The sequence below is a fragment of the Centroberyx gerrardi genome, chromosome 17 (genome assembly GCF_048128805.1).
Source record: "Centroberyx gerrardi isolate f3 chromosome 17, fCenGer3.hap1.cur.20231027, whole genome shotgun sequence".
Lineage (NCBI taxonomy): Eukaryota > Metazoa > Chordata > Actinopteri > Beryciformes > Berycidae > Centroberyx > Centroberyx gerrardi.
This window is the reverse complement of record NC_136013.1, coordinates 26,558,098-26,584,899: the sequence shown is the minus strand read 5'-3', so window position 1 is coordinate 26,584,899 and position 26,802 is coordinate 26,558,098. Positions and strand designations below refer to the sequence as shown.

Here is a 26,802-nt window from a genome sequence, read left to right as displayed (position 1 = left end):
AATAAATGCTGTGTGTCGTTGAGCATTTTAAGGTGATAGATAGATTCCATCCCCACTGTATTTCATCCTGGCAGGTCCAGCTTTTGACCAGTAGTCAACTGGTTGCCTATTGAATATTGTAGTGTTCTTACAAGAATGTTCCATTGGTTAATACATAGGTTAAAACACTAGAATATGTGTTTTATATAAAGTAGTAGCGGAGGGATACCATTTAGGAGAGACAGTTCCTGTTTGGGAGACCGGATCTAGTTTATTTTTAAATAGTAATTTTAGTGTAAATCAAGAATAGAAATGTAAAATGATGACAAACCCAGGACTGCTTTGTTGTCTGTTTTGCATATTAATATATTTGCTATAGCTCTACACTCAGAGCAGAGGGATGCTCCACTGTGATCAGACCTCTTTGGATTATACACACAATTGGCACAAATGTATGTGCATCCATACCGATTTATGGCCAAATGCTTTTGGGAGTCAACGCATTAACATTGTTCCCCATGGTCTGGAAAAGTATCTAGCTTTGTCGCAAGTTGCTTTTGAGAAATAAAATCACCAGCGGGGTCTGAAAAGTCAACAAAGTCGCCAACTTGGGCAGCAGTGCTGTGGAGTCCGAAGCCAATGTAGCACTCTTTTCTTCTCTTCTTCTTCTTTTGTTAGCACAAAATTGCCGAAATTCATTTCCGCAGCACGTATAGTGAGTAAATGTAGTCTCTCAGCCTGAGACACAGGATCATTAACACATACTAGCAGTCTCCATTTTGAGTTCCAACACAGAGTTTAAACAAACCAGGGTGGCATCTTTGTGTTTTCAGGATGTCCAAGCTGCCCGCATTTCCTCGTGCTTCCTTCCTGCTGCTTTGCATTCTGGGTATGACTCTGGTGACATCTGGCTTCCCTCAACCTCGACTACCCCTCAGGTAGCAACTCACTATCTCGTATTAATTTCAGGTTTTTTGAATTCACAAAACTGTTTTTAATGCTTTAATTGGTGGCATAAATTTTGAAGGCGCACATATCTCCTCCATGGATTACGTTACTGTACACTTTTTGCCATCTCAGAAATTTGGTTTTGATATTGGAGTTGAATGAAAGTGACTAGGAGTTGGGAAACGTTGGGTTAGATGATAACTGCTTCACTGATAATAGCATGTAAAAATCCACTGGATTTTTTAGAAGGGAGAGAGGGCATGCTGAGCTGAACATTCACTGTGGCTGGAATTATCCTTCAAGAAATTACCTGATTGAGTATTAAGCCAATAAACAAACTGACTGACTTGCTTCCCTCCACTACCCTGCTACACAGGTAGTAGCTAGCTGTCTGACTGACTGACTGTCTGTCTGACTAACTTTTATTCCTATCTCTTTGATTTTTGGTTTTACAATGCACGACTGCCCATCTAGCCACTTTCTATGTATGGCCTTCTGTAGACCTGTTAATGTGATTACGATGCATATTTTGCAAATCCTGTGTATATGCTATAAATTCACCTATTTGTTTCTCATTTGTTACATATTGCATATATTTTCTGTAATTTTTCATTTTCTTCTTAGTATGCTCTACTTTTTATTAATATATTTCTACTTAATATATGCTAGTGTTGTAACTGTGAGTTGCGTTATCTTCAAATGCCTCACCTTTGCCATATTCTTTTTCATATTGTTTTTTTCTTTGCTTTCCTTTCCTATTGTTATTTGCTGCTGCAACAACCAAATTTCCCAAGAGATCATTTCAGTTTCCTCATATCTTATTCCAGAGGCCCTGATGGTTCAGAGGAACCAAAACAGGATGACTGGGAAGTCCTCTTCCCCTCGATCTCTCTCCGTGATTGGAGCATCCAAATGATGTCAGCCTTGCCAAGCCTTGGAGTGGCAGCCAATAGTAAGGCGGGACTGATGAGGGAGGCGTGGCTGTCGGCCCCAGAGGAGGCTGAGACAAGGTAACTACACAGAGAGGGTAAAAGGTTTTACTCACGACATTGTGAATCCCTAATCAAATCAAACATGATGTTTACCAGGAGGGATGCAAAATGGATGTTAAAATTCATGGGGCCATTATTTGGCCCCATGAATTTAATTTACATAAGTGTGTAACATGTACTAACATGTCTGTCACTGAAAATTGCAACTGACAAACTCTTATTTATGGGTCTGACTTCTCATTGTTTTATGCTCCTAGCAGTCTGAACGCTCCATATTTTCTATTCCTAGCACTCCTTGTTTTCTACTCCTGGCAGTCTGACCCCATCACCTAGCAGTCTGTCCCCTCCTTGTTTTCTATTCCTAGCAGTCCATCATCCTTGTTTTCTACTCCTAGCAGTCTGTCCCCTCCTTGTTTTCTATTCCTAGCAGTCCGTCATCCTTGTTTTCTACTCCTGGCAGTCTGACCCCATCTCCTAGCAGTCTGTCCCCTCCTTGTTTTCTATTCCTAGCAGTCTGTCTTCCTTGTTTTCTACTCCTGGCAGTCTAACCCCATCTCCTAGCAGTCTGTCCCCTCCTTGTCGTCTATTCCTAGCAGTCTGACTCTACCTTGTTTTCGACTCCGAGCAATCTCTCCTCCTTAATTTCTGCTCTTAGCAGTCTGACCCCTTTTTGTTATCTGCTCCTAGTTCTCTGACCCCTCCTCGTTTTTGACTCCTAGCAGTCTGACCCCTTCTTGTTTTCTGCTCCTAGTAGTCTCTCCCCTCTTTGTTTTCTACTCCTAGCAATCTGAACAACCTGCCTGAGGAGCTTGGGCTAGCTAATTCAGTATCATCTTTTAATCACTTCTTAAGAATAATTTTTAGTGACTTGCTTTTATTTAATGTATTTTATCATTATTTTTACCATTATATTGTTACTCTCTATTGTTATTATGTTTTATCTTGTGGTGTCTTCTTGGTTTTAGTTGTTTTATGAATTTGGTGTTTGCTTTCATTTGATTGCTGAAGCACTAAACTTTGCAAACAGTTGGATGAAAACCTTTTAATTCCAAAAATGTTAACTTTTCAGGAATGAGGAAAAGCTTAATTTTTATGATAACCATATATTTTTTTAATTATACAATGGGTTTTTAAAGGGTTTCACACATCATGAATTTTCTCAGCCTGTAAGACCACAGATTCTGTCAATTCAAGTGAAAGTCACCAAAAGTCTTCACCAAGGATATATTACAGCGATGGTCCCACAGTCACCCAAGTTCCTTCCACATTGCTTTCAAGGAACCTGGATTGTTTTATAGTCATCGTCTAGACCTGAGTGATTTCTAGGCCTCGGTTTGTGTCTTCCCAGTGTGGAGAAGGCATGGCCTGGTGAATGGTCGTCTCGGGGAGCCGGGTTGGTGAAGAGGAACATGGTGGTGGCTGATGATGCTGCCTTCAGAGAGAAGAGCAAACTCCTCACCGCCATGGAGAGACAGAAGTGGCTCAACTCCTACATGCAGAAACTACTGGTGGTTAATTCTTAGTGATAACGCCGTGTACAGTCTTTATAACCTTTTTAAAATCAAACCACTCACTTCACTACTAAACTGGCAAATAAGCTTCTTAAAGGAAGACACCAGGTTTTTGGTAGATTGTCTTTTTGGTCAACCGAACATGAGAGACACCAACAAAAACACTGATTTTTGTTCAAGGTGATAGTCAAAGGAATCACTCAGAAATGGGTTTATTTGTGTTGAATATGCTATAAAGCTGAAATGAATTTGTTGATAGTAAATTAATGTATAAAGTTGAAAAGAATTTGAAGTTGATGTATAAATAAAGTTGCAAATGATGTTTGTATCACTGTAGCTTGTGTTTTGTCTTGATAAAATATTAACTGGCTGACAGACAACTGAGCTAGTACTGTTTTTGATTTATAGAAATAACTGTTAGACTCATCAGAAATGAGAAAAGAGCATAATCAACTTTGTGAAAGTTTCTAAACTGATCACCCATCATAACTCAAGTCTTACTCCAGTGTTTTAAAAAAATTCTAAACTTTTTACAGCTTCAAAATATGCGTAAGGTTAGTCATATTTTGCTTTCACGTAAAACTCAAAAACATTTTAGAGTGTAAAAAACAGTTGTCTTCAGTACTATAAACTAAAATGTGAACAAAGCCAGTAGTGGAAGAACAATGTTTCAAAGGGGGGGGGGGGGGGGGGGGTTATACTGCTAATACAGGTTGGGTCTTTAAACAATAGCATCAGACAACCTCACAAAAGAGTTAAAAAGTTAGAGAAGAGGAAAAATATATCATTAATGCGTTTATTTTTGTAATCTTTCATAAAATAAAATCTTTTCTCCCTGGTTCATACCTAATACTTCTTGATCACACATTAACAATTAACATTGTGGGACACGGATATTTGTTCCATCTCTCCTCAAGGCACAGTGGCTTTGACCCCAGACCCCCTTAATATCGGTTGCTTATAATGTTGCCGATATAGAGATTAAATCTGATTCTACTGTTACACTCATTGTAAGTCACTCTGTGCATCAGATAGGTGCCTAACATGTAAGTTCTACATTGCTGTTGTTTGTAAACCCTAGAGATAGATCTGCATTTTGAGCTGCGGCAGATTATGAAAGTTGCAGAAAACGTATTTCCGTGTGTATGTAAAATTCTAAGAATCTATAGCTACGTTTCCTTCTAAACGTCAAGTGAATTTTAAGCAAACTTTTGAAATGTCACAAAAAAATAAAATGTAAATTAGGTGCGTTTCCATCAGCTGGGTTGAAGCAAATAAACAGGCTTCCCGAACATCCGAAAACATCGATCAGAGAAATGAAAGTCTTTGAAGTGAGTTGTTGTTGCTCTATGGTGAAATAATATTCCATGCTGTCTGAAGACAAAAACAAACAAATGCACTTGGCAATATTTTAATGCAGCAACTAATGACCGTACAACCATGATAGAGACTTATACATGGGAGAAACAAGATGTACACAGTACACCTTGTTTCTCAACAGTATGTATGTTCAACTGTTGCGCAATGAGACTGATTGAGAGCATTTACTGGGCCAATCGCACCAAGTCTAAGTCATTATTCATTCACCAGATGCATTTCCTTTGACTATTTATTGCATCATTTCTTCGTAGGAAAAAAAATGTTTACGGTGGTATCAACACCAGTTCCTCCCGCCTGCCAATCACCTCCTGTAGCTGTGTCCTATTGGCCAGTCTGTGTCTGTCCCTCCCCTCTAGCAGCCGGGCCTCCGCCTGGAGGAGCAGCTGCAAGGCCTGTGAAGCCCGGAGCTCGCCTGGAGTCCCTTCCCCGCCGCGGAGCTCCTCTGCTGGGTGACGGATGTGGCGGGCTGGCCTCTCGCCCCGGAGCCTGGCTCGGTAGGCGTGCGGGAGGGAGGGGAGGGAGGGGAGAAAAGAAAGCAGATGCAACCCCTCTCCTCCTCCTCTCTCTACAGCATCCTCCTCTCTTCTTCTCTGTCCTTTCTAAGACAGAAAATGAAAGGGGTTTAGGTTGTAACATAGGAGCACACAAGCATTATCAGAAACAAACGTAAGTCCAATGAAAACCCATTCATGTTTTCTCATTTCTACTATATTTTGGAGGCAGCAGCCTCTCCAGCCTTTTCCAGCAACACCTGCTGGAAAATAAAAGGTTAAAATATTGCACATACCTCGGTATTTTTACATTTTTCATTTATTTTCATACTGTATAGTATGTGTCGTATTTTTTGTAGATTATTCACATCGTACATATTTTCCATTCACTCTCTGCTGCTATAATGCACAACAAGCATCCATATATTTTCATACTTTTCATCAGTTGTGTTATGTTTAATACTGCCCCGTTTTCTCTATTCTTTTCTGTATCATGGTACTATTTGCTGCTTCAACAACTCAATTTCCCCACATAGATAATTAAGTGTTCAGCCAAAGCATTATGAAGGAACCTGTGTGGGCATGTGTGTGTGTGTGTGTGTGTGTGTGTGTGTGTACCTGTGCTGTGGGCAGTTTCAACAACATGTCACCTAATCTCTCTAACCCTCGATTTCCATGGCGACAAACTGCCACGCTCCTATTGGCTGCATGTCTGGGCGTCACGACGACAGGATCTGTCAGATGGCAGTCCACCACACTGTCCTACACACACACACACATACACAAACACAACGTGTTATCAAAATGGAGAGAGCTGTCATGTGTGGTTAATTGTATTGTGTTGTATTGTGTTGTATTGTACTGTGTTATATTGTATTGTACTATATTGCACTGTGTTGCATTGAATTGAGTTCCACTGTATTGTGTTTCCCCCTAGGCTTCCTCTGATAGTTAATCAAATGAAATAGCAGGGGATAAAATGGGAAAATAAAAATCCTCACTTTATCGTTCTGTGTAATAAAATGTGTGTATTTGTGTGTATTGCGTCCAGGTTGTGTCTAACTCACCATCCAGACCCAGAAGAGGCTCTCCACCTCTTTCCAGTTCATATAGGCTTCTAGGAGTTCACAGAAATCCCGCATACGCACACACTCCTGAAACACACACACACACACACCAGTCACAATGTTTTAGAAACCCCCTCCACAGCATATTGGGTGAACACAGTATGAAGCAGATGTACTCACTGATTGAATTTTATCACATTGTATATGAATGCAATACTATTACGAGAATAAGTAATAATCTAATAACAACAGGTAGAACGCAGGCTTGTAACCAGTTCAACAAAAAACTAAAATGAAAAAGAATAATTTTTAGAGGAACAAAAACAAGAATGTAATTTAATTTAGTGTTTTAATGTTGCAAGGAGAATTCTTGCCATGCAATAAATGAATTGTGCAATATTCAAGCTGTTTTAATTTGCCAATAATATAAAGCATGTTATTCAGTCCCACTTCCTGCAGTGACGAGTTACCAAACCAGACATTGCAGGTTTTTTGGCCACAATACCAATTTAGGAAACCATTAATATCGATAGTTTGGTAATAATGTGGTCAATTTAACAATATAGAACATTATAAACTAAAATGTTATTTTGTGGCCAAAATCCAAGAGAAGAAATGTTAAACACTCAATTGGAAACAGTTGGAAAATTATTTTGTTATCAAGCCATAGGCAGACTATTTTACAATTTTTTTTCAGAGAGAATCACAGGAATGCGCAAAAGCCAAGCTTAATATGACACTGACACACACACACACACACACACACACACTTACCTCCCTCAGTACTGTGGAGCTTTGATTCGAGGAGGAAGAGGAGGATGAGGAAGAGGGGAGGCTGGCAGAAAGGACCTGGGAAGAAAATGGAATTCTTGGTTATACTTATAATTTATCTCAATCACTATTTCAACAAAACTCTCAAAGTGAGGACATTTTATCAAAAGTTGCCATTTCTATTTCTATTCACAACTTGCATAAAAGTACTCGGATGGAAACACAGGTTGTGACTGTAGCCAAAGGGATTTAACCGGAAGAGGGAATAAACATTTCGCAAATTCTGTCTTTCCTCACCGCGTGAAGCAGCTGCGCTCGCTCCTCCTGCGTGGACAGCAGGCTCCGCCCCTGGAACCTCAGACAGCCAATCAGCCACTGAAGTCTCCTCAGGGAGGCGGAGTCTAACTGGGCCTCATGGGAAATCTGAGGATTCACCTGAGAGACAGAGAAGAGGGACATACAAGAATGTAGCTACAATTATTAGCCAATAGCATCCCTATTGGCTAATATACTGAAATTCAATATATCGTGATACAAAAATGTGACAATACCGTGGGGCAGAAAAGTGAATGGCGATATTAGCCGCATTTTATTCTGCTGTAGTAATCACAAATGAGACGGCTTGCCCATCACAATTTCACAAGCTCTCCATCCAAATTATATTTGCACTTTGTAATGACATTTTTAAATTGTTGTTTACATTCTAGCAAGCTAATGCCATTGCTAGAAAGATTTGTGGTTCAGAAATAAACATAATTCTGCACAGTCATACTTTGTTGTCATTAAACTTTTATTTATTATGTCGTATCGTGATTGTATTGAATCGTGAACCGCATATCGCGTATCAAATCGTATCATGAGATAAGCATATCGTCCTGTCCCTATTAGCCAATATACTGCAGCATGGTGTGAATGGTACCTACCAGTGTAAACGTCAGTAGTGTTTTGTCCAGCTGCTGCGCTCGCTGTGTCAGCAGTCTCTCCAGTGCTCCTGAAGCTAGCAGCCAGCCCAGCGCCAGGAGAAGATCTCTACTGGAGAACCTCCTCCCCTCCTCCTCCTCGCCTCCTTCTCCTCCCTCCCTTCCATACATCCATGCAGCCTGGTAGCCGGTCTGCCACAGGCCCGTAGCCACAAGCTTCCTGTGGTCCGAGGCTAGAGACCCGAGAGAGAGAGAGAGAGAGAGAGAGAGAGAGAGAGAGAGAGAGAGAGAGAGAGAGAGAGAGAGAGAACTGGGTGTTAAATAACATTGTTGTAAACCGAAATAAAGATGAAAACTAGACCAAAAACAAAAAAAACTAAACTGAACTAAAACTATTTTGTGTACTTGTAAAACATACAAAATAAAAAAAATACAAAATATACAAAATATACATGAAATGATTTTAGCTTTCATCTTGTTTGTTTATGTGCAGGCAGTGGTGTAGTCTACGTGATACGCAGGTATATGCCGTATACCCACTAAGAAGGCTCCAGGATTTCCGTATACCCACTTAAAAATGTGCAAGGATACGTAACAATATAGTTTTGTGACAGAACTTTCACTTAAGTGATTTTGTTTCGCAAATACCGGGTAGAGTATAACTGCAATAAAATAAGTTTTGCAGGGGAAGGCATCTCCTCCATTCACACTTCCATTCATAAAATTCACCCTGTGCGCTCTGTCTGTGTTTCTGTCGCCTCTCACCATCCACGCTCCATTGTGAGCGCTGTCTACAGAGATCTGCCTGCACAGGTAAATTCGAGTTAGTAGTCAGAGCGGGCCGTTTATTTTACGTGAGCCAGCTTTAAAGCCCTGCTTTGGGTGCATCGAGGTACAAGCCGGGACACAAATCGAACTCACCTGTCGCTGCTTGCTATGTGTGTCTGTTTGGTAGGGGGCTCTGTCAATCTGTCATCGTGTAGTTTGAGTCGAACTAAAGGAATAGGCTACGTTATGGATGATTTTAATCGGTCGGTCCTAGTATAGGTCAGAGAAGGCAAGATAGGCTACAGCCAGGAAACACAATGTCAGGAAAAGACAAGACAGGTTATGGATCTTCTTCACATTTTCAAAAGAGGAAGAAAGGTAAGATATGTTATAGGTTAGTTTAATCAAATGATTGATTATCCATATCTGGAAAGACAGCAAAAATCAGGCAGCTGTGTGGTGGCGAGTTGACTAACATAGGCGGCTAGATGGACACTGGAGTGTTAGCTTGGACTGACACTTGGTTGATAGCTTCATGGTTAGATGCCTACAAGCTACAGCAGTTTTTTTTTTAGCTCAACAAATAAGTGTCAAGAGAAGAATTCAGGAGGCAGGCCTGAGGAGAGAGACAGACAGACTACAATATACTGTATCACTGTTGGCCTGTACAGACTGCTGCTCAAAGTGTTTACTACGCTGCTTCATTTACACCCATGTATGTTCATGTCAAATTACACCAGATTGATGCATTTTGCTGTTTAAATTTAAAAAAAAATTCTCCGGGGGGGGGGGGATGCCCCCGGACCCCCCTACTATGGTTCTGTGACTTCCTCTGGGCTGAGCCCCGGATGTTCTGAAATCCTAACCACGCCCCTGAGAATCACTATTCTATTCTATTGTGGCATACTAAAGGAGATATGCGTTTGTGAGTGTGGTGGTGCTTATGGGGTGTCGCTCCGGGACGTGTGTACGAGGCTGGGAGGGAATAATCACAGTATACCCACTACAATAATCTAGACTACACCACTGTGTGCAGGATAAAATGCATTTTCAGTTGAGAATTTTGAAGCTGTCACTTTAAGTTAGTTAAGGATCTATTGAGAAATGAATGGAAATAAATTTGAAAAAGAATTTATGATTTACTGTTTGTAGTACTGTATATAAAACATGTTGCAAACTTGTTCCGAACTTGTATCATTATACCTTTAAAAAATACCACGCCTACCAAAAATCCTGAAACTGAAACTAAATAAATAAAAACATTTGTACAAAAGCAAATAATAAACTAAACCTTCCAAAGCCACACTGAAAAGCAACTAAAACTAAACTGAAATTGAAATAAAATAGAAGACGTTGCCAACCTGCTGTTAGCTGTGGATCGGCTCCAGAGGAAACAACAGTAGCCGTCTGAAGGATGTTAGCTAGCAGCTGCCAAAACTGATCCTCCTGAAAAACAGAACGCAGACACACGACTATATCTCATTATGCAAGATAACAACACAAGCATCTATTAAGTAAGAGCTCTACCATTAAAATCACTGAGGTACACAGTGCTTCCTGATAGAATGGTCAATAATACATACTTTGTTCATACTTTCATCCATTTCTACTTCATGTCCTAGTGTTGACATTGTCCATTGAGTACATAACCCCTATGTGCTCTATTCCAGAGGTGGGGACTCAAGTCACATGACTTGGACTCGAGTCCAAGTCATGTCATCATATACTTTAAGGCTGGTGTTTTTTAATGCATTTCTTACCGTCAACAAATCCTATGAAAATAACAAAATCAGCAATGAATTTGTTTTGCCAACAAGTCTCGTCCATGTAGCCGATGCCCAATAAAGTAATGTCATATGTAATGTAGCCATAGAACTTCATTGTATTAAAAAACTATTAAAAACACGTCAAAGAGCCATGCCATTGCTCTGGCAGCATATTTCATCATTGCGATGCACCGGACTGGCCGACTTTTTCCTCAAACAACTTAATAAGCCGTCCGTAAACACGTCTTCCATCTCAGGGAAGTAGTTCTGTAGCACCGAAAATAGTCCCCGGCGTGATGAAGAATTTGTTCCCATTTGAATTTGATTTGGTAATAACTACAATAGCCTGACTTTTCATGGTAACAGTTAGCGATTTTTAAAATTGAAACTATGTCTTTGTGAGGTGTATTTAAAGGTTTTTAGCTTACAATTGGAGCCAATGACTTCTAGTTTGAAGGCTAAAAAGGGAACATGGTAAGTCGGAAAGGGGAGTGGGAGTAGAGCAAACGCATTGTTGATTTTGTTATTTTCATAGGATTTGTTGATGATAAGAAATGTATTTAAAAACACCAGCCGAATCCTTTAAGTGTAGTGTAAAGGTTTAAAGGGAGATTGTTTTTGATACTGAAATATATTTTTAATATCCGAGTTGCGCTTGAACTTAAAGGTCCCATATTATGCTCTTTTTAGCTGTTTAAAACATTTCTCAGTGGTCTTTAAAACAAGGTTACGAATTCTGTTGCAAAAAAACACACAAATCCAGGCTCTGTGGAACCTCTCCATCCTCTCAGTTTCTCCCCTCATTAACTATGCGCTGTTCTGAGTGGGCGGGGCTGCTATGATAATGAGGCGCTGCTCTGATTGGCCGCCTGATCGGCTGGGTGAGGGGGGAGGGTGCAGACGCCGAAAAAACCCAAAACCAGCATGGCAGCTCCTTGTAGAAGAAAACTCCGTGACACAACATGTAAAACCGTACATGTTTGAGAAGGAATCTGTCAACTGAACAAGAGGAGGCAACTGCCGAAGTTTTACAGACACGGTTACAGCAGGATGTCTCTGAACGGTAGGTTGAAATTTCACTGTTTTTGTACTTTCTTACCGTGCGTGTGTATGTGGTTGCGTCGGCTATGTTGTCTTTCTGGATGGCCATAGCGGACAAATTTATATCCCATAAAAAGGATATCTAACGTTACCTGCCGGAGTGTCTCGCACGGTAACTGTACCATATGGTTTGTTTGATTCATTTTTAGCCTGACGTTCACCGGTGCCAGTGGTTTGAGGCTGTCTAGTCAACATAGTAGGTGTCGGTAGCTTTTAGCTGGCTACTTGGATAGCTGCTGTAATGTTATTCCATGAAGTGTCTTACAATTGCCGTTGTACTGGCTAGCGATAGGAAAAAAATCCACACCAGACATTATGTAGTTATTAGGTAAACATATGGTTATGTCCCACGCTATCTACCATTTGGACATATGACTGTCGTAATTTATGCCAGTGTTATTCATCTATAACGCTAGCTCAACAGTTTTAGAACTGTAGCTGAAATATTCAAACATTGCATCTCATGGAGGCCTGCTGGTCATTCCCCCTGTACATAACATCTTACCTCTTTTAGAGTTGACATCTTTATTGTTTATGTCGCATGTTACATTAGTTTGTACAGTACTCACATTTACTCTGCATTGTCTGTGCTAAATGATAAACATATAATATAAACGTCATTGTCAGTGTAATGTTCTTATGAAGCTAGCAAAATTCAGTAAGTTACCCTTTCTCATTCCTTAGGTTACCAGAAGAATGAATCGGCTTCAGGATCCACCTACATGCATGTTGATCATCCTGGTCTGGAGCCTGTATGTTTGAATGTGTTCTCACTACAGAATGCAATGAACATTTATAAAGCAGAGGTATAGAACAATAAGTTTCTTTTATGCATTCTGTGCATGAATTGATTTGCCAAATAATATGGCCAACATGTGACTTTGGATAATACTGTACATGACAATAAATTTGAGTAAAATATCTGTGTTGTTCTACTTTATTACACATCCATGTAGAGAAACAACTGTAGCACACCTAAAAGTCTTTTAGTGACAGGGGCATCGGACAAAAGTTACTGAAAAAGTAATATAATCCCACACACACTGTAGACAGTGTGTGTGGGGTTATATATTTTTTTCCCTTTACACACCCATGTAAATTAAACGTGAAACCAAAAAGTAACCACAACACTTGACTGTTCATACAGAATAAAATTATTTTATTATAGAAAAGGCATAAAAAGGCACATGTAAAAACATAACACTGCTGCAGGACCATAATGGGGTGCTGTTACGTTACAAAATCTACATCTGTGAGTTTACACAGGGGAGTGTTCCACTGTAGCAGTTACTGCAGTGTAGTAAAGTAGTGCAGTATCAATCACAAAAATGATTTATAATTTGATGTTTTTAGTTATCTGTTATGTATTCGTGGAAAACACCCAACTACAACCTGACCTCATGCCAGATAACCAAAACAACAAAAGAAGAGACTAAGTATTCAAATGAAATATATTGACAGTATGTGTACCCTCTTCTCAGTGTCTAGCCTACAGATCCTTTGTCAGCTAGTGCTGGGGCTTTCTAGGTCAGAGTAGTAATACCAGTGTGTGTGGTGCTGTGCATATGCTGTGAGCTCCCTGATGCTGCCAGCTACGTCAGGTTCAGACTGCCTCTTGATTGAACCGAGACACGTGGCTGCAATGATGTCCTCCTTGGCTGGCCTGTCAGACTGGGCGCACGGGTCTTCTGGGACGGGGATCATGAAAACCTGGTTCACATAAGGTGCAGGGTCCTGGAAGACGTGATCAAAGATGAGGTCCATCAACTCATCAACGTAATCTGTGGAGTAACAGAAACACAGAAATCATCAGTTCCATTACAAGAGTGTACATCACATACTAGTGTGAAACAAATTTGCAATTTTCATTTATAGATTACTTTATACTATAGTTTATACTTTATGACATTTGTATATTTATTTAATTTTCATATTTACAAAGTTTTGTGTGTTCAATAAAAATGTGTTGGTAAACATACTGAAAGTTGGCTCAGGGGGTTGGCTAAGCAGACCCAGGGTCCTCCTCATCCTCCTCTTCCTCCTCTGTTAGGTCAAGACGGGTCTCCTGGATGGTCTCTTGATAGGTGGGGAGGTCAGGCTAGGCTGTGGAGGAACAAAGGGGACAGCTGAAGAGCCAACTCTGAAATCTCTGCAATCCAAAACTACATTACCACAAACTACAGCCTCAATAATTACTATGTAGTTGATTCTAAATGTCTCCTCCACAGTCAAGGAAAATAGGACATTATAACCTCCAGAGAGGTAATATTTCTTGTCATCGTTCAGGTTTTCTAGGTTTTCTAGGTTGCCACAACCCCAGCTGATTACAAGACTAGACTTACAAGACTAGGTGCAAAGAGAAGAACGTGAAATATTACATCTCATCAACCATCCATTCATTTGGTGTTAGAAGTGAAATATTCATGATGACAAGCGGTTGTCTCGTGTACAGAGATGTGTCCGCAAAGTGAGCCAGAGGAGCTAACCTTAGCTAGCGCCAACGCTAACACGCTAGCGCTAACGCTAGATTAGCTTGCTTCAACTAGCCCCTAACCTTGATTATAGTACATGTGTCCTAACGGCACCGGGTTAACGAGATGAGGTGCTCGTTTTGGCCGGCTGAGGTAGCCTACAACCGACTCTAGCTGCACATGTTTTTGCCCCTATTGCTAACTGTTGTCGTTGTGGCTAACAGGCTTCCTCGTATTCACAGGCCCCCATCAAACTCTCTCTCATCAGACTGGAGCTAAATCGCTACCCGATGCTAATCGGACTGAAATACCATGAACTACCTTATCCATTTCTCATTCTCAAGCTACGTTAGCGGACACATCTCTCCAGACAAGGCAACGGATTTAGCAACAAAGCACCATAGACTGTATTAAAAAATAAACATGAAAACAATGTCGCAAACAAGCAAATGGAACATAACTTTACACACGTTAGCAAAGCGGGACATGTTGTCAAGCCTAGCTGAATGTACCCAACTGTAAATATTATCACAAAGTGGCGACACTTACCGATTGCACATTTGCTGTTGGGCCACATCCAGTTGGGATAAATCCATCTTTCAGGAGCAGCTTTGATGAAAATCCTGCTTTGTATTGACACTCGTTTACGAAGCAGTCCGAGGTAAAGCGGTTAGCACAAACATGCAAATTTGGACTAAGTTTACTGTAGTCAGAACGTTATTGTAAAAACAATATTTTTATCTTCCAATGCTGGGAGGCAATGTAGAGCTTTGTGTTCAGCCTTGAAGCCAACAACGCAACATTTAGCATGTTTTGCTCTTGCTTTTGATATCTTCTAAGCGAAGTAGCGAAGTAAAACAATGGCGGCCGAAAGCGCACAGAGGAGCAGAGGGGAGTGGGAGTGGTTATCCAGCTCGGAGGTCGGCATATGCAAATTGCTCCCCTTGGGACGTCACAAGGGGAGCCAAATCAAAACGGCTTGTAGAAGCACATGTTTTCCCAGGAAGGAGGCCAGGGCAACAATGCAGAGGCATTCACTTCTCACATTCTGTGGGTTGGTAGGTTGAAGGATGACTAAAGTATATGTGTATGGGTAAGGAAAAACGTGTTTTTCATAATATGGGACCTTTAAAGATGATTTTTGAGAGAAAGTTGAATGTAGAGAAAGCGTCAGAATAAACATTGTGCTTGAGCTGTTCACACTCATCACTTCAGTGTGTTTCCTATTCCAGACTGTGGAGCATCCTGCTGCTGGCCCAGGTTCCCCAAGCCTGAGGCCGCTCACATTATCAACAGCACATCCCAAGAAAACTTAGTTTCAGTGTCTAATTGCAGTTCAAATGCAATCTATGTACATGTATATAAATATCTGGCACATTTCAGTATATTTTCAAGCATTTCTCTAAATTTGTTCTGAAATCTACAGTATGTGAAATGTATTTTTTGCAGCTTGGGCTAGCTCTGATGTAGCTGAACTGCATCTTGACTTGATTTCTTATCAGCACTGATTTGACAGTATGAAAGATTTATTATTCTCAGGCAGGCTGCAGGCAAAACTCTGATTGGAAACAAATCATTTAAATGAAAAACTACAACAATCAATGCCCTGTATTTGAAATGCTGAGGAAATATTTTCTTCAGTTTTCCATGTAACCTGAGAATTCATAAATCATGATGCAACATATGGCTTTTCGATACAACCACGATACGGTGTAATAAATAAAAGTTCAACAAAGTCTGAATTATGTTTTTTTTTTGAGACACATATCTTTCTGGCAATGCCATTGGCTTGCTAGAATGTAAACAACAATTTAAAAATGTCATTACAAAGTGACAATAATATAATTTGGATGGAGAGCTTGTGAAATTGTGATGGGCAGGACGTCTCATTTGTGATTACTACAGCAGAAAATGTAACTAAAATGTAACTAATATTGTGATTCATTGTTCTACCCCAAGATACTATTGTCACATTTTTGTATCACGATATATTGAATTTCAATATATCGTCCCATCCCTACCTCCCAGCAGAGTACAGCTTACAGTGATACACACGCAAAGTACCTACATATACGCAAACACATACACACATGCACATAGATTTGACCAGCATGGGTTTTTGAAGGTAGATACCGGTATTTTTGTATTGCAGGCGCCAATAACCGAAATTCTGTATATCATATTCAAATTTGATTGAGTGTTTCACCCAAAACTGTATTCTTGTAAGGATGGAAACAGCATCTATATCATAGACATTCTACCTTGTTTATCAGCAAAAGTAGGCTATATACTTAATAAAATATTACTCGAGACCTTTAATAAATCATCATTAGGAGCCGAGCCGCTCTTCACTCCAGCATACATCCAATCCGCCAAGAATGCACTTATTTCAATACAATTTCAACTTGGTGGAAGAAGATTTGGGGAATAACAGGCGACAAGATTAGAAAGTTAACGTTTTAATGAAATACGTGTTGCTTGGTGGATTGGATGCATGCCGTATTAAAGAGTGGTTTCTAGTTATTCAGAAAAAAGTTTATGGGGTATTTTACATGTCAACACTGAAAGGTAACATTAAAATGTCCTATTTTTTAAGTAGTTTGGTACGACGTCCTCCGTACAAAGGAGAAGAGCACGTATTGGGGATAGTGGTGTAGTAGATATTCCCTTCGCCAGCCCAAACAGACATGAGTTTAGTAAATGATGAACATACCACCTTTGGTCCACCATTGAATTTAGCCCGTCTGAAGGCCTCTGGTGCGGGGACAGAGTTCAGGCCGGTAGCCGCTAGCAGTCTGCACAGAGCTGCTATCACCTGCTTCACTCCGACAGAGACAGCCGCTTTACTGCGCAGCATCACAGCTACTGCAGACTACGCATATCGTACTCAAGCGAGCTAGTTAGCTACCATAATTACTCATGTAAATCATTTGAAATACGTTAAATACCTCGACACTACAGCCCTTTAACGGCTTTGTGAGTTCCTGGTTGAACATTTGATAGTTCGCGGCGAAGACAACAACTTCCGGGTAGGGGGCCGTTGCCAAGGAAGCGAATAAAAAAAAGCAGTGCTATACTCTGCTACTATTGGAGGAAATTTGTGATGGACAGCTATGTCGACCAATTAGAAATCTGATTCTGAAAGGGCACTTGCTTTTCTTTGGAAAACATAACATTTCGCTACTATCAGGCTCTAAAAGATTATTCTAACAAGATATGCGTTTTAATCACATGTTCTCTGATGATTGAATGAATTGTTTAACTTGGAACATATCTTTCTGTAATGTAAAACATTTTCTAGGCTGTTTTAACCGAGAGTTACTGAAAAATATCACCAGCAGATGTCACTAGAGGCTAACGTTGTAAAGAAAGAAATGAGTAAGTGACAAGTGACCTCAAGTGAGCTTTCCAAATTAGGATAAAAACACATGAAATACTATCCATTCATGTCATTATTAAATTATTATAACTATAACTAATACTACTATATATTTACACATATATATAAAACAATAATATTACTATTATGGTTCAATATACTAGACAACTGAGAAAACACAATGGTACCTCAATAGCATTTATTTCAAATATCAAATACATTTAAGAACCATAAACATCTCACATTCATATGTACAAACATGCCTAAAAATAATTTAAAAGATCAGAATCATTTTACACAAACGTTGGCGAACAATTAAGACATGCTACATTACGCATTAATCTTGGTATCAAATCTTCAAGAACGGGAACACAAGCTATTCTAGAAAGTTGGGTTCCAAAATGAACCTCAAACAGACATACTGCAGACTAAAACAGTCGCTGCCCTTCGACATAGGAAAAAGTAGTAGACCTCCATACAATGCATATTAATGTTAGATCTGAATATAAATAAGTTTAAAACAGTACAACATGGCATCAGTACAATATAGTGAGAAACATCTCAACCAACTCAGTTACAAACAGAGATGTGGATAGATAGTTTGGTCATTGCTTGTTTTTGATGGCAGCCATCTTGGCTCCTCAGTCCTGTCCATGGCTGATCCTAATGCTGCCTTCAGATCACGTGGGAAAGACGTGAGATACAAGGTTCCTACTTTAAAATGCGGGTCACCTCAGCTTTCAGGTGGTAAATGTGACTTCCTGAATTCTGACAACTAGGACATTCTTGTAGAATATTGCTATCGTGACTGTTAAAGTACCATGGCAGGACACATATACTATATATACTATACTTTTCCATTTGTGGCTGACATTGAAATGTTTGGTTTGCTGTAAAACATGACCTCAACTGTATCACTCACCAAGTGTGTAAAGCTGATCAGGAGTGACTTAAGTCTAAAGAAAACTTCACTCGTGGCATCTTGACGGCTTCAAACGAGTTCAAACACGCAAACACTTCCAAGTCATTCCAATGGTTATTCCCATATGACTTGAATGCAGAATGAACCAGCTAATCTTCACCATGTTGGACAGTTACCTATTTACCTACTGTGCTTTAGTTCTAGCTGGGAGAACATGGAGTCATAAACACCAAGTCTGACTAAAAAGTCATTAGAAACAGATTACTTTTAGATTCCAATAATCACTACCTGGTAATTGATAGGAACCTGTAACCAACCCAGATTTCAGTACACCCAAAACTGGCTGTGAGGATGCTGCGCTCTCCACCTTCTTTTTCACTTCAACAGGTATGACTGGTGTTACCTTAATTCTCCTTCATAGTTTGACAGTCACAAAAAGATCCAAGTAAAGCTGTAAATAGCATTAGGAACTGTGCTTTTTTCCTCTATTCACGCTCACAAGGTGCTTCCTCTAGTCATAAATTTCTCTCTGGTTTCAAACCCATGAGGCCGAAGGATAGTATTTCTATCGGTTTAACCGACTGTGAAACATACATGCTACATGTATCTGTTAATTATTTTGTGCTTGTCAACCTACGACAAAGTGTGATTCTCCTGTAAAAATCATTTTAGATATATAAAAAAAGAAAAACACCATGAGAAAATGCAGGGAATTAAAAAAACAAAACAAGAGAGGAGAGCTGGGGAAGACGGGCTTGTTTCTCAGCTCTCTCCTTCTCCCTCATCCTCTTCCTGTTTGATGACTGGGGTTCCTGGAGACAACAGAAACACACAGAGATCACCAATCACATCTACATACATATTATTATGATTAAGTGCACTATATCTGCCTGGCTGATAGAGCTGCGAGTCGTTCACTCATTACTCAAACACTGTTACCGTCTAGTTTCTTCAGTTTAGGCAATCTCTTAGAGGCTTCGTCCATCCAGGTTCCTTCAGCTGAATACTTCTCCTCCAGAGGGTTTCCGACAAACACCAGGTCCACCAGGCACGGCAGGTCAGACAGCTTCACAAATTCAGCTGCACAATATAGAAAATACATAATTAACAATATTAAACGGTGATACATTAGTACCACGTTCAGCATAATTACTGTAAACAAACGAGTCCATCGCCGAGAAGATTGGCAGCCTCTACCGCTGCATTTTACACTGTGCATCATTGGGCCGGATTTGGAGGGAAATCTGCTGGATTGCTTTATGGCACAACACAGGAAGAGTAAGGAGTGAAAGGCCGATGGAAAAATCACTTCCAACATGTTTATCTTCTACACAGAGGGGGAGGGGAGACAGAAATCAAGGGGGCTTCATTTTGATACCACTGGTGTGAGATAGAGGCCACCAACTGTCGCGACCATGATCTCATTTGTTTATGGTAATTATACCAAAGTATAATGTATAATGTAATGTAGAGTAACTAGAGTAGTATTCAGTTTGGCACTAACATGCTTAGTGTTGTATTGTATTATTTCTTTGGACCAAATAATCCATCTGAATGAGTTCTAGTACATTCTTTTCCTTTCGTAGGGCTCCTGAATGAGTTTTAATAGCCTGACCTATTTATCTGTCCTTAACTAGAAGAGCTCCACTAGTTTTACTGAATCAGCTGCAATTCATAAGTTATACTATATTAACAGAGTCAAACCCTGTAATCTAAAAAGAACCATAAACTATAGCCATCAGCCATACTATACTAGTAGTATACTATAATAAGAATGTAACAGAGCGCACCATGACAAAATAATATCCAATAGAATAGAGTAAAATAGTCTCACCCCATTCTTTGACCAGGTTGTTGGACATGTAGAGGACTTTCAGTTTCTTCATGACTTGGATTCCCTTCAGTTTCTCTATCAGGTTATAAGAGATCCACAACTCTTCTAATGTGTCCCCTACTGCCTCCTACACACACACACACGCACACACATTTGATGCACAAAAATAAAAATAAACATTACAGATGTGTTTAGCATGTGTGACCACTTTCGTAAGTTGGAAAAACTGTTAAAAAAAAAATCAGTGTTGAGAAAGAAAGAAAGAAAGAAAGAGCCAACAAGAAAACAAGAAAGAAAGACTAGAAAGACCTCAGCTATGCTTCAGAAAATGTGGATTTTATATGGTAAACCGCGTAAAATAATGGTACACACATTTTTCAATGTGATGTATGGATATGTCTTGTAAGCCCATACAGGCTGGACTTGTGTAGTGCTTGACACTGAAATCAAACTAGAAGTAATATTACTGTTTAGTATCTAACTCACCAGCCCATTGAGGTTTTTGATGTTGTTTCTCCCCACTGATAATATCTTCAAGTTCTCTGGAAGGACAAAACACTACATTACCAAACCACAATTACTGTTTTGTGTGTGTGTGTGTGTGTGTGTGTGTGTGTGTGTGTGTGTTGTGTGTATGCAGTAAATACTCACTCAGGGCGTTGAGATTGGCTATTTTCTCAATGCAGTTTGTGGACAGAGACAGTCTCCTGTGGAGGAGACAGTACAATCACACAGAAGAAAAACATACTGATCTGGTCCCAAAAAACCAAAGAAACAAAGTCAGGTCACAACAAATCAAGAGTCCAGTATCAATTTAATATCTTAAAGAAAACTAAATATCTAGGACTTTTCAATGCAATATGGTTTTAATAGGATAAAAACTTGGTAAGAGCAGTTGAGTTTGATTTCTATAATCAGTTTCAACTTCAATAAATTCAATCATTCCATACAAATTCAGAAAACAGAATTTAAATTCAGTAGTCTGCTGGAACAAAACTCATCACTTTCAATCTAAGTCATTTACACAAACACAAGATCTCAAGTCAAGACCTTTTCAAGTCATGAAAGTACAAGTCAAAGTCAAGTCCCAAGTCACCAGAAGTCAAGTCTTCTCTTTATGCATCAAGTCAAGTGTCAAGCTATTGAAACTGTGACTCAAGTCTGACTCAAGTCCAAGTCACGTGACTCAAGTCCCCACCTCTGATGAAAGGTAAAGTACAAAGATATAATATTAAACTTACGTAATAATAATATAATACCGTGAATATTACTAAACAGAAACAGGTCCATGTCTTCATTTGTATTCATTAATCAATTCTAGCTTATTACAGGACTCACTCGCAGTTGGTGAGGGTGGAGAGAGAGGCGTCCATCTTCTCTATGGGAGGAACCTGACCGTACAGCTTTATGGCTGTGGCGTCACCTACCTTCTCCCCTGTCTTCTCCTCCTGCACACACATGCACACACACACACACACACACACACACACACACACACACACACACAGAGTATACCAAACATGACACAAAGCAAGAGTAAACATGTCATGCCCTGTTGAACCCTTTGGGCCAATCAGTAATAAATTCTACAAATGTGGAAAAAGGTCAAAGTTTTAAGTGTGTTATGTGACAAAATGCCTGCTAGTCCTTTGTTTTTGGCATTTGTGGTCCTGTATTGGTTGATTGTCCAAATAATAGTCACCACATGGGCCAATCAGTAAATAGCCTAAATAAAAGGCCTGAAAACTATATTTCAAGAAACTGAAAATCGTGGATAATTTGATGTGATACACTTCAAATTAATCTTAATCCCGCTGCCCCCAAAACATACAGTAACACACTTTTTACATTAAGACAAATATGTAATTATTATATTATATTGCACAGTATTGCATTCTATCTATTCTTTCAGCTGTGTCTGCATGCCACTTACCCATTTGACCAGTGCTTCTTTGATGGTCGTTGCTTTAGCCTGGACACATTACATGAGTTTGTTAGACAGGAAAAGCTGACTTATGACTTCTTTTTTTCCATTGTTGCAACTATTGGAAGTCACTAGGGTTTGAGAGCTTCCATTTTAAGCATTTGGCTGACACTCTTATCCACAGTGGCTTTACAGAGGTAGGTAGGGAGTTCAGTGCCCTGCTTAAATACACAGGCAGGAGCCATGGTTGTTAATGGACATGTTGGCTGTTGTCAGGGGATTGGACCTGTGACCTTTAGGTACTGGGAAGGTCTCGCTCACCGCTACGTCACCCTGACGCCCATTTACACTACATCTAAAGTAATATGAATGCATTTCTCCCAATAAAATAAAAGATTACGTCCTAATTAATTTATTTGGGGGGGGGGGGGGGGGGGGGGCAACACAACAGACACACACACGCGCACGGCAGACAGCCCAGCAGACGGACAAAAGGCTGACTGACTGAACGAGAAAACGAAGGTTATCTATGTTAACGACAGCAACATGAGTTAGTTTAACTTGCAGTTGACGTTAGCTATTAACGCTAACCAGGTGACCGTTAAGGTTAGCCAATTAGCTCAGGCTAGCTCACAGCTAAACCACCGTCGCATTTAACGTCAACTTAGCTGTCAGACACGTAGTCAACACATTTTAGTACGGTGGTTGAAGTATTGACTGACTAAATTAGAAAGAAGCGAAAATTAGTTTAACACAGCGGACACAAACACTCACCATGTTGATGTGTGAAGATGGTTGCTATGACACTGACAGCTTCCGAGCTGCGCATGCGCAGTGGCACTACGACTGGGCCTGGCTCGGTCTCTCTCAATCATACAACAAATAAACATTCAATAAACATTCCATTCAATTCAATTCTGTTCAATTAACTATTATAATAACAATATCCTTCTATATAGATATGTAGGGTGAAAAAGAGAGGTCATGGGCCATCGGGCTCCATTCTCTAACCACAGCACCCTTTGCATAATTATGCTTAGGGCTGAGTGATACAGCCAAAAATGTTGTTTCATATCGGTCAATAACAATAATTATAAAAAATATGTATAAAATCATTATTTCTGTTGTTTAAAGACTACTTTTTGCTCATGTGTAAAAAAGGAGACAGTATTTTGCTCTTGAGTTTTGATTTGTCACTTCCTGTGTGTGGAAGATTTAGAAGTTTACAATGCATGTTTCTCGGTTTCTTGTTGGATGTTAGGAAGCCAGAATACCTCCACATGCCCGAAGCTGAACAATGTGTCTTATCAGTGATGTCTTCCTCATTTGAGCTGTGGAAGTCAGCACCTTTCTTTTCTCACTGTCACTTGAACTTGAATCCTATTGTACACTGATTTCTCTGAGTGTTTCTTTTGCATCTTTCTTTCTCCCTCTATGTCACACTGGTTTGGCTGCCCCCCCCCCCCCCATTCTGAATGGAGCTGCTATGATGCATGACAAATTTCTGAGAAATCTGACAATAAAGTTCTATCGTATCGTATCCTATCGTATCGCATCCTATCGTATCGCATCATATCTTGCCATACCATACCATACTGTATCATATCATATCATATCATAATGTATTGTATCGTATTGTAGCATATCATATATCAACGTATCCTATTGTATCGTATCGCATTGTATCAAGCAATACCATATCTTATCATATAATATCGGATATCATCATATATCATAACGTATTGTATCGTATCAAGCAATACCATATCTTATCATATAATATCGTATTGTATCATATCATAATATATTGTATCCTATTGTGTCATCCCATACCTTATGTTATGTTATGTTATCATAACATATATCATCGTATCGTGTCGTATCATTTCGTGTCATATCAGATGAAATAAAAAATGAAAGCAATTGTCATGAATTGGTGACCTGGTCAAAGATATCTTTCCTGTATTGAATTGCTGTATTGAATTCAGATTCATATCCTTATTGAGTCACAATGAGTTATAAAAAAAAGTTGTAAGAGTATATAATCTAATTTCTAGTCCTTATGTTTTGACAAGGAGAGACATATCTGGCTACAAAAGGGGTTGTTATTTCTTCATCTATGAAGATGTAGATTTTTTTTCTTCACTGTACATCCCTATATGTTCTTTTATTTCCATACTTCATAGTCTCATTTTTTCATATATTTTCATGTTGTAGATATTTTTCATTATTTTTTCTTTGTCTTAGTATGTTCTCTTGCTGTCAATTGCACCCTCTGCTTATACGTAAATTCATATATTTTCATTATTTCATTCATATATTTTTATGTAATATGTTCTAGTGTTGAAATTGTAGGTTGTGTTATGTTTCACACCACCCCATTTGCTCTAGTGTTATTTCTGTTCTATTTTTCTTTGCTGCAGCCTATTATTTGCTGCTGCAATGACCCAATTTCTGCATGGGAATGATCAAAGTTTGATCTAATCTAAAGATTCAAGCATTATCCATGAAAGTATCTCTCAATGAAGAGCATTTAAGACACAACTGAAAACTTTTTTTTTTTTTTTTCACCTTTATTTATTCAGCGGAGTTTCACTGAGAGCAATGCTCTCTTTTTCAGGAACGCCCTGATCACATTCACACCTGGAAGCTGACCAGTACAACCACAGTCTGATCTGCTGCCACTGAGCAGCTCCACTGGAGCCGTTGGGGTTAAGGGCCTTGCTCAAGGGCACCTCAGTGGTGGTAATGAGAGAGGGGCAAGTGCTGCTTTTCACTTTCCCCACCCAGATTTATCCTGTCGGTCTGGGGGATTGAACTGACGACCTTCCGGTCACAAGCTCGCTTCTCTAACCTTTAGGCCACCACTGCCCAAAACTAATTTTTAGAATCTTGCATTTAACTGACAAGTTAAATTAGCAGCAATAAATTGTAGACTGCATTCTCATAATGAAATAGCCTCCTATACTAACATATCACTATACATCCATATGATAGCTTATATTCTAATAATAACTCTGACCTTCTAAACTACTATTATAAAACATTGAACAAGAGCCTATATTCTAATAATGAATCCAACCCACCATATAATACATTCTCATGTTAGCCTCCATTAAAGGAATAATTCTGACCTACTACATGTCATTGTCTCCATGAATAGAAAATCTGTATTTCCTGTTCATCCACCAATAAAATGATCCCATGATCTGTGTGTGTGTGTGTGTGTGTGTGTGGTGAGGGAGATGAGAGGAGATGTTTCTGACCCAGATTATCCACAGTTTCACTCATTCCTCTGATCCTATAGCAGCAATATGTGTGTGTAATGTGTGTGTGTATGTTTCTCTGCCTGCATGCCATTGTAAGGCTCATGAATCATGTGACATGGTGGGACTCATCGACTTTCACAGACCTCATTTCTGCCTCATTGTCTCAATGTCTACCTCGTTTATTGTTTTTTTTTTATTATATATTTTCTATCTATTTGTGTTTTATTTATGTGACAGATGGGGGAGAGAGGATGATATGCAACAAAGAAGGGCCAGACCAATATATTGGTTTGCTGACACTGGCCTTTTATTAAAAATCAGACATAAGTCAGTGTGGCCCACCTCTGATATCATGGGTATGATGCAGATTAACTGATTACATACTTACTGTAGAATTGATCAATACTACACTGGTTGCCTATGGGAAGCCCCTATACCTGAATTGATTCCACACAAGTATGCATGATGATGACGATTATTATTATTATTATTATTAGAGTGTCCCATAATGGTCCAAATGCTGTTTCAGAGGCTTTTCCACCAAAGAAACTCTCCAATGGGTGGAGAGTTTTTGTTCCAAACCAGAGTGCAGGTCAGAAAGTGAGTGCTGAAAGTCAGAAATCTCAGCATCTGGCAAAGTAATCATTGAGTTTCTCATTTTGTGAAAATCGTAAATATTTCCCATTTAAAAATATTTAATGTTGGCATTATATATAGGCTATCGGCAGCTTCACTCCAAAAATATCGGTATCGGCCTTCAAAAACCCCCTCATGGGTCCAACCTTACAGCACAGGTCAAAGGCAGGACTGAAACCCACCATTATGAGTACAGGGTATGTGCCTCAGTCCACTGCAGCAGCAGGACGTCCCGGATACACTGCAGTTCTACTGTACAGAAAGTGTCCAATCCCTTCACATGCTCCCATGGTAATTATTTTCTGCAGCGCCGAGGTCTGACTACATTTAGTGTTCAACACAGCAGGCTGATTTTACAGCCAGTCACCATGGTCGGTCACACATACATCACATGACACCTACACTCCCGAGGCATATGACAATACCACCCTGACCAATCAGAAACTTGTGTAGAGATATAAAATATTGAACGCATCATGGTTACTATAGGTTGGCAAGAGGGTATTTGGATGTGATTATAAATGATGGAAAACTACAATTTACCTGCTTGGAATATAATGGAAAAGTGCAATTTATCAACCTGCTTGTTACATTTCAGCAAACTGCCCACTATGGTGGGTGAGAGAAGCAGTATACTAATATCTGTTAGCACTACTTGGGTGGGTGCCAGTTA

General features: G+C 39.6%; 3 protein-coding genes across 3 annotated transcripts; 1 reads left to right on the top strand and 2 right to left on the bottom strand.

Annotated features, from left to right (window-relative positions):
• Nucleotides 1-813: 813 nt before the first annotated feature.
• Nucleotides 814-3,442, top strand: pth2 (parathyroid hormone 2). The gene is made up of 3 exons (XM_071914266.1): nt 814-917; nt 1,755-1,937; nt 3,268-3,442. The coding sequence occupies exons 1-3, from the start codon at nt 814-816 to the stop codon at nt 3,440-3,442; spliced, it is 462 nt and encodes a 153-aa protein (XP_071770367.1).
• A 1,419-nt stretch (nt 3,443-4,861) lies between these two features.
• Nucleotides 4,862-17,179, bottom strand: tedc1 (tubulin epsilon and delta complex 1). Its single transcript, XM_071914290.2, has 9 exons — nt 16,879-17,179; nt 10,189-10,273; nt 8,063-8,292; nt 7,437-7,574; nt 7,143-7,217; nt 6,369-6,455; nt 5,920-6,063; nt 4,930-5,409; nt 4,862-4,880 (listed from the first exon to the last, which is right to left on the bottom strand). The coding sequence occupies exons 1-8, from the start codon at nt 17,020-17,022 to the stop codon at nt 5,074-5,076; spliced, it is 1,239 nt and encodes a 412-aa protein (XP_071770391.1). The 5' UTR covers nt 17,023-17,179; the 3' UTR covers nt 4,862-4,880; nt 4,930-5,073.
• Nucleotides 17,180-18,737: 1,558 nt separating this feature from the next.
• On the bottom strand, nt 18,738-22,267 carry dnal1 (dynein, axonemal, light chain 1). Its single transcript, XM_071914268.2, has 7 exons — nt 22,234-22,267; nt 21,639-21,748; nt 20,952-21,007; nt 20,787-20,842; nt 20,301-20,427; nt 19,406-19,546; nt 18,738-19,278 (listed from the first exon to the last, which is right to left on the bottom strand). Exons 2-7 carry the CDS (start codon nt 21,671-21,673, stop codon nt 19,229-19,231), a joined length of 465 nt encoding a protein of 154 aa, XP_071770369.1. The 5' UTR covers nt 21,674-21,748; nt 22,234-22,267; the 3' UTR covers nt 18,738-19,228.
• Nucleotides 22,268-26,802: the final 4,535 nt, after the last annotated feature.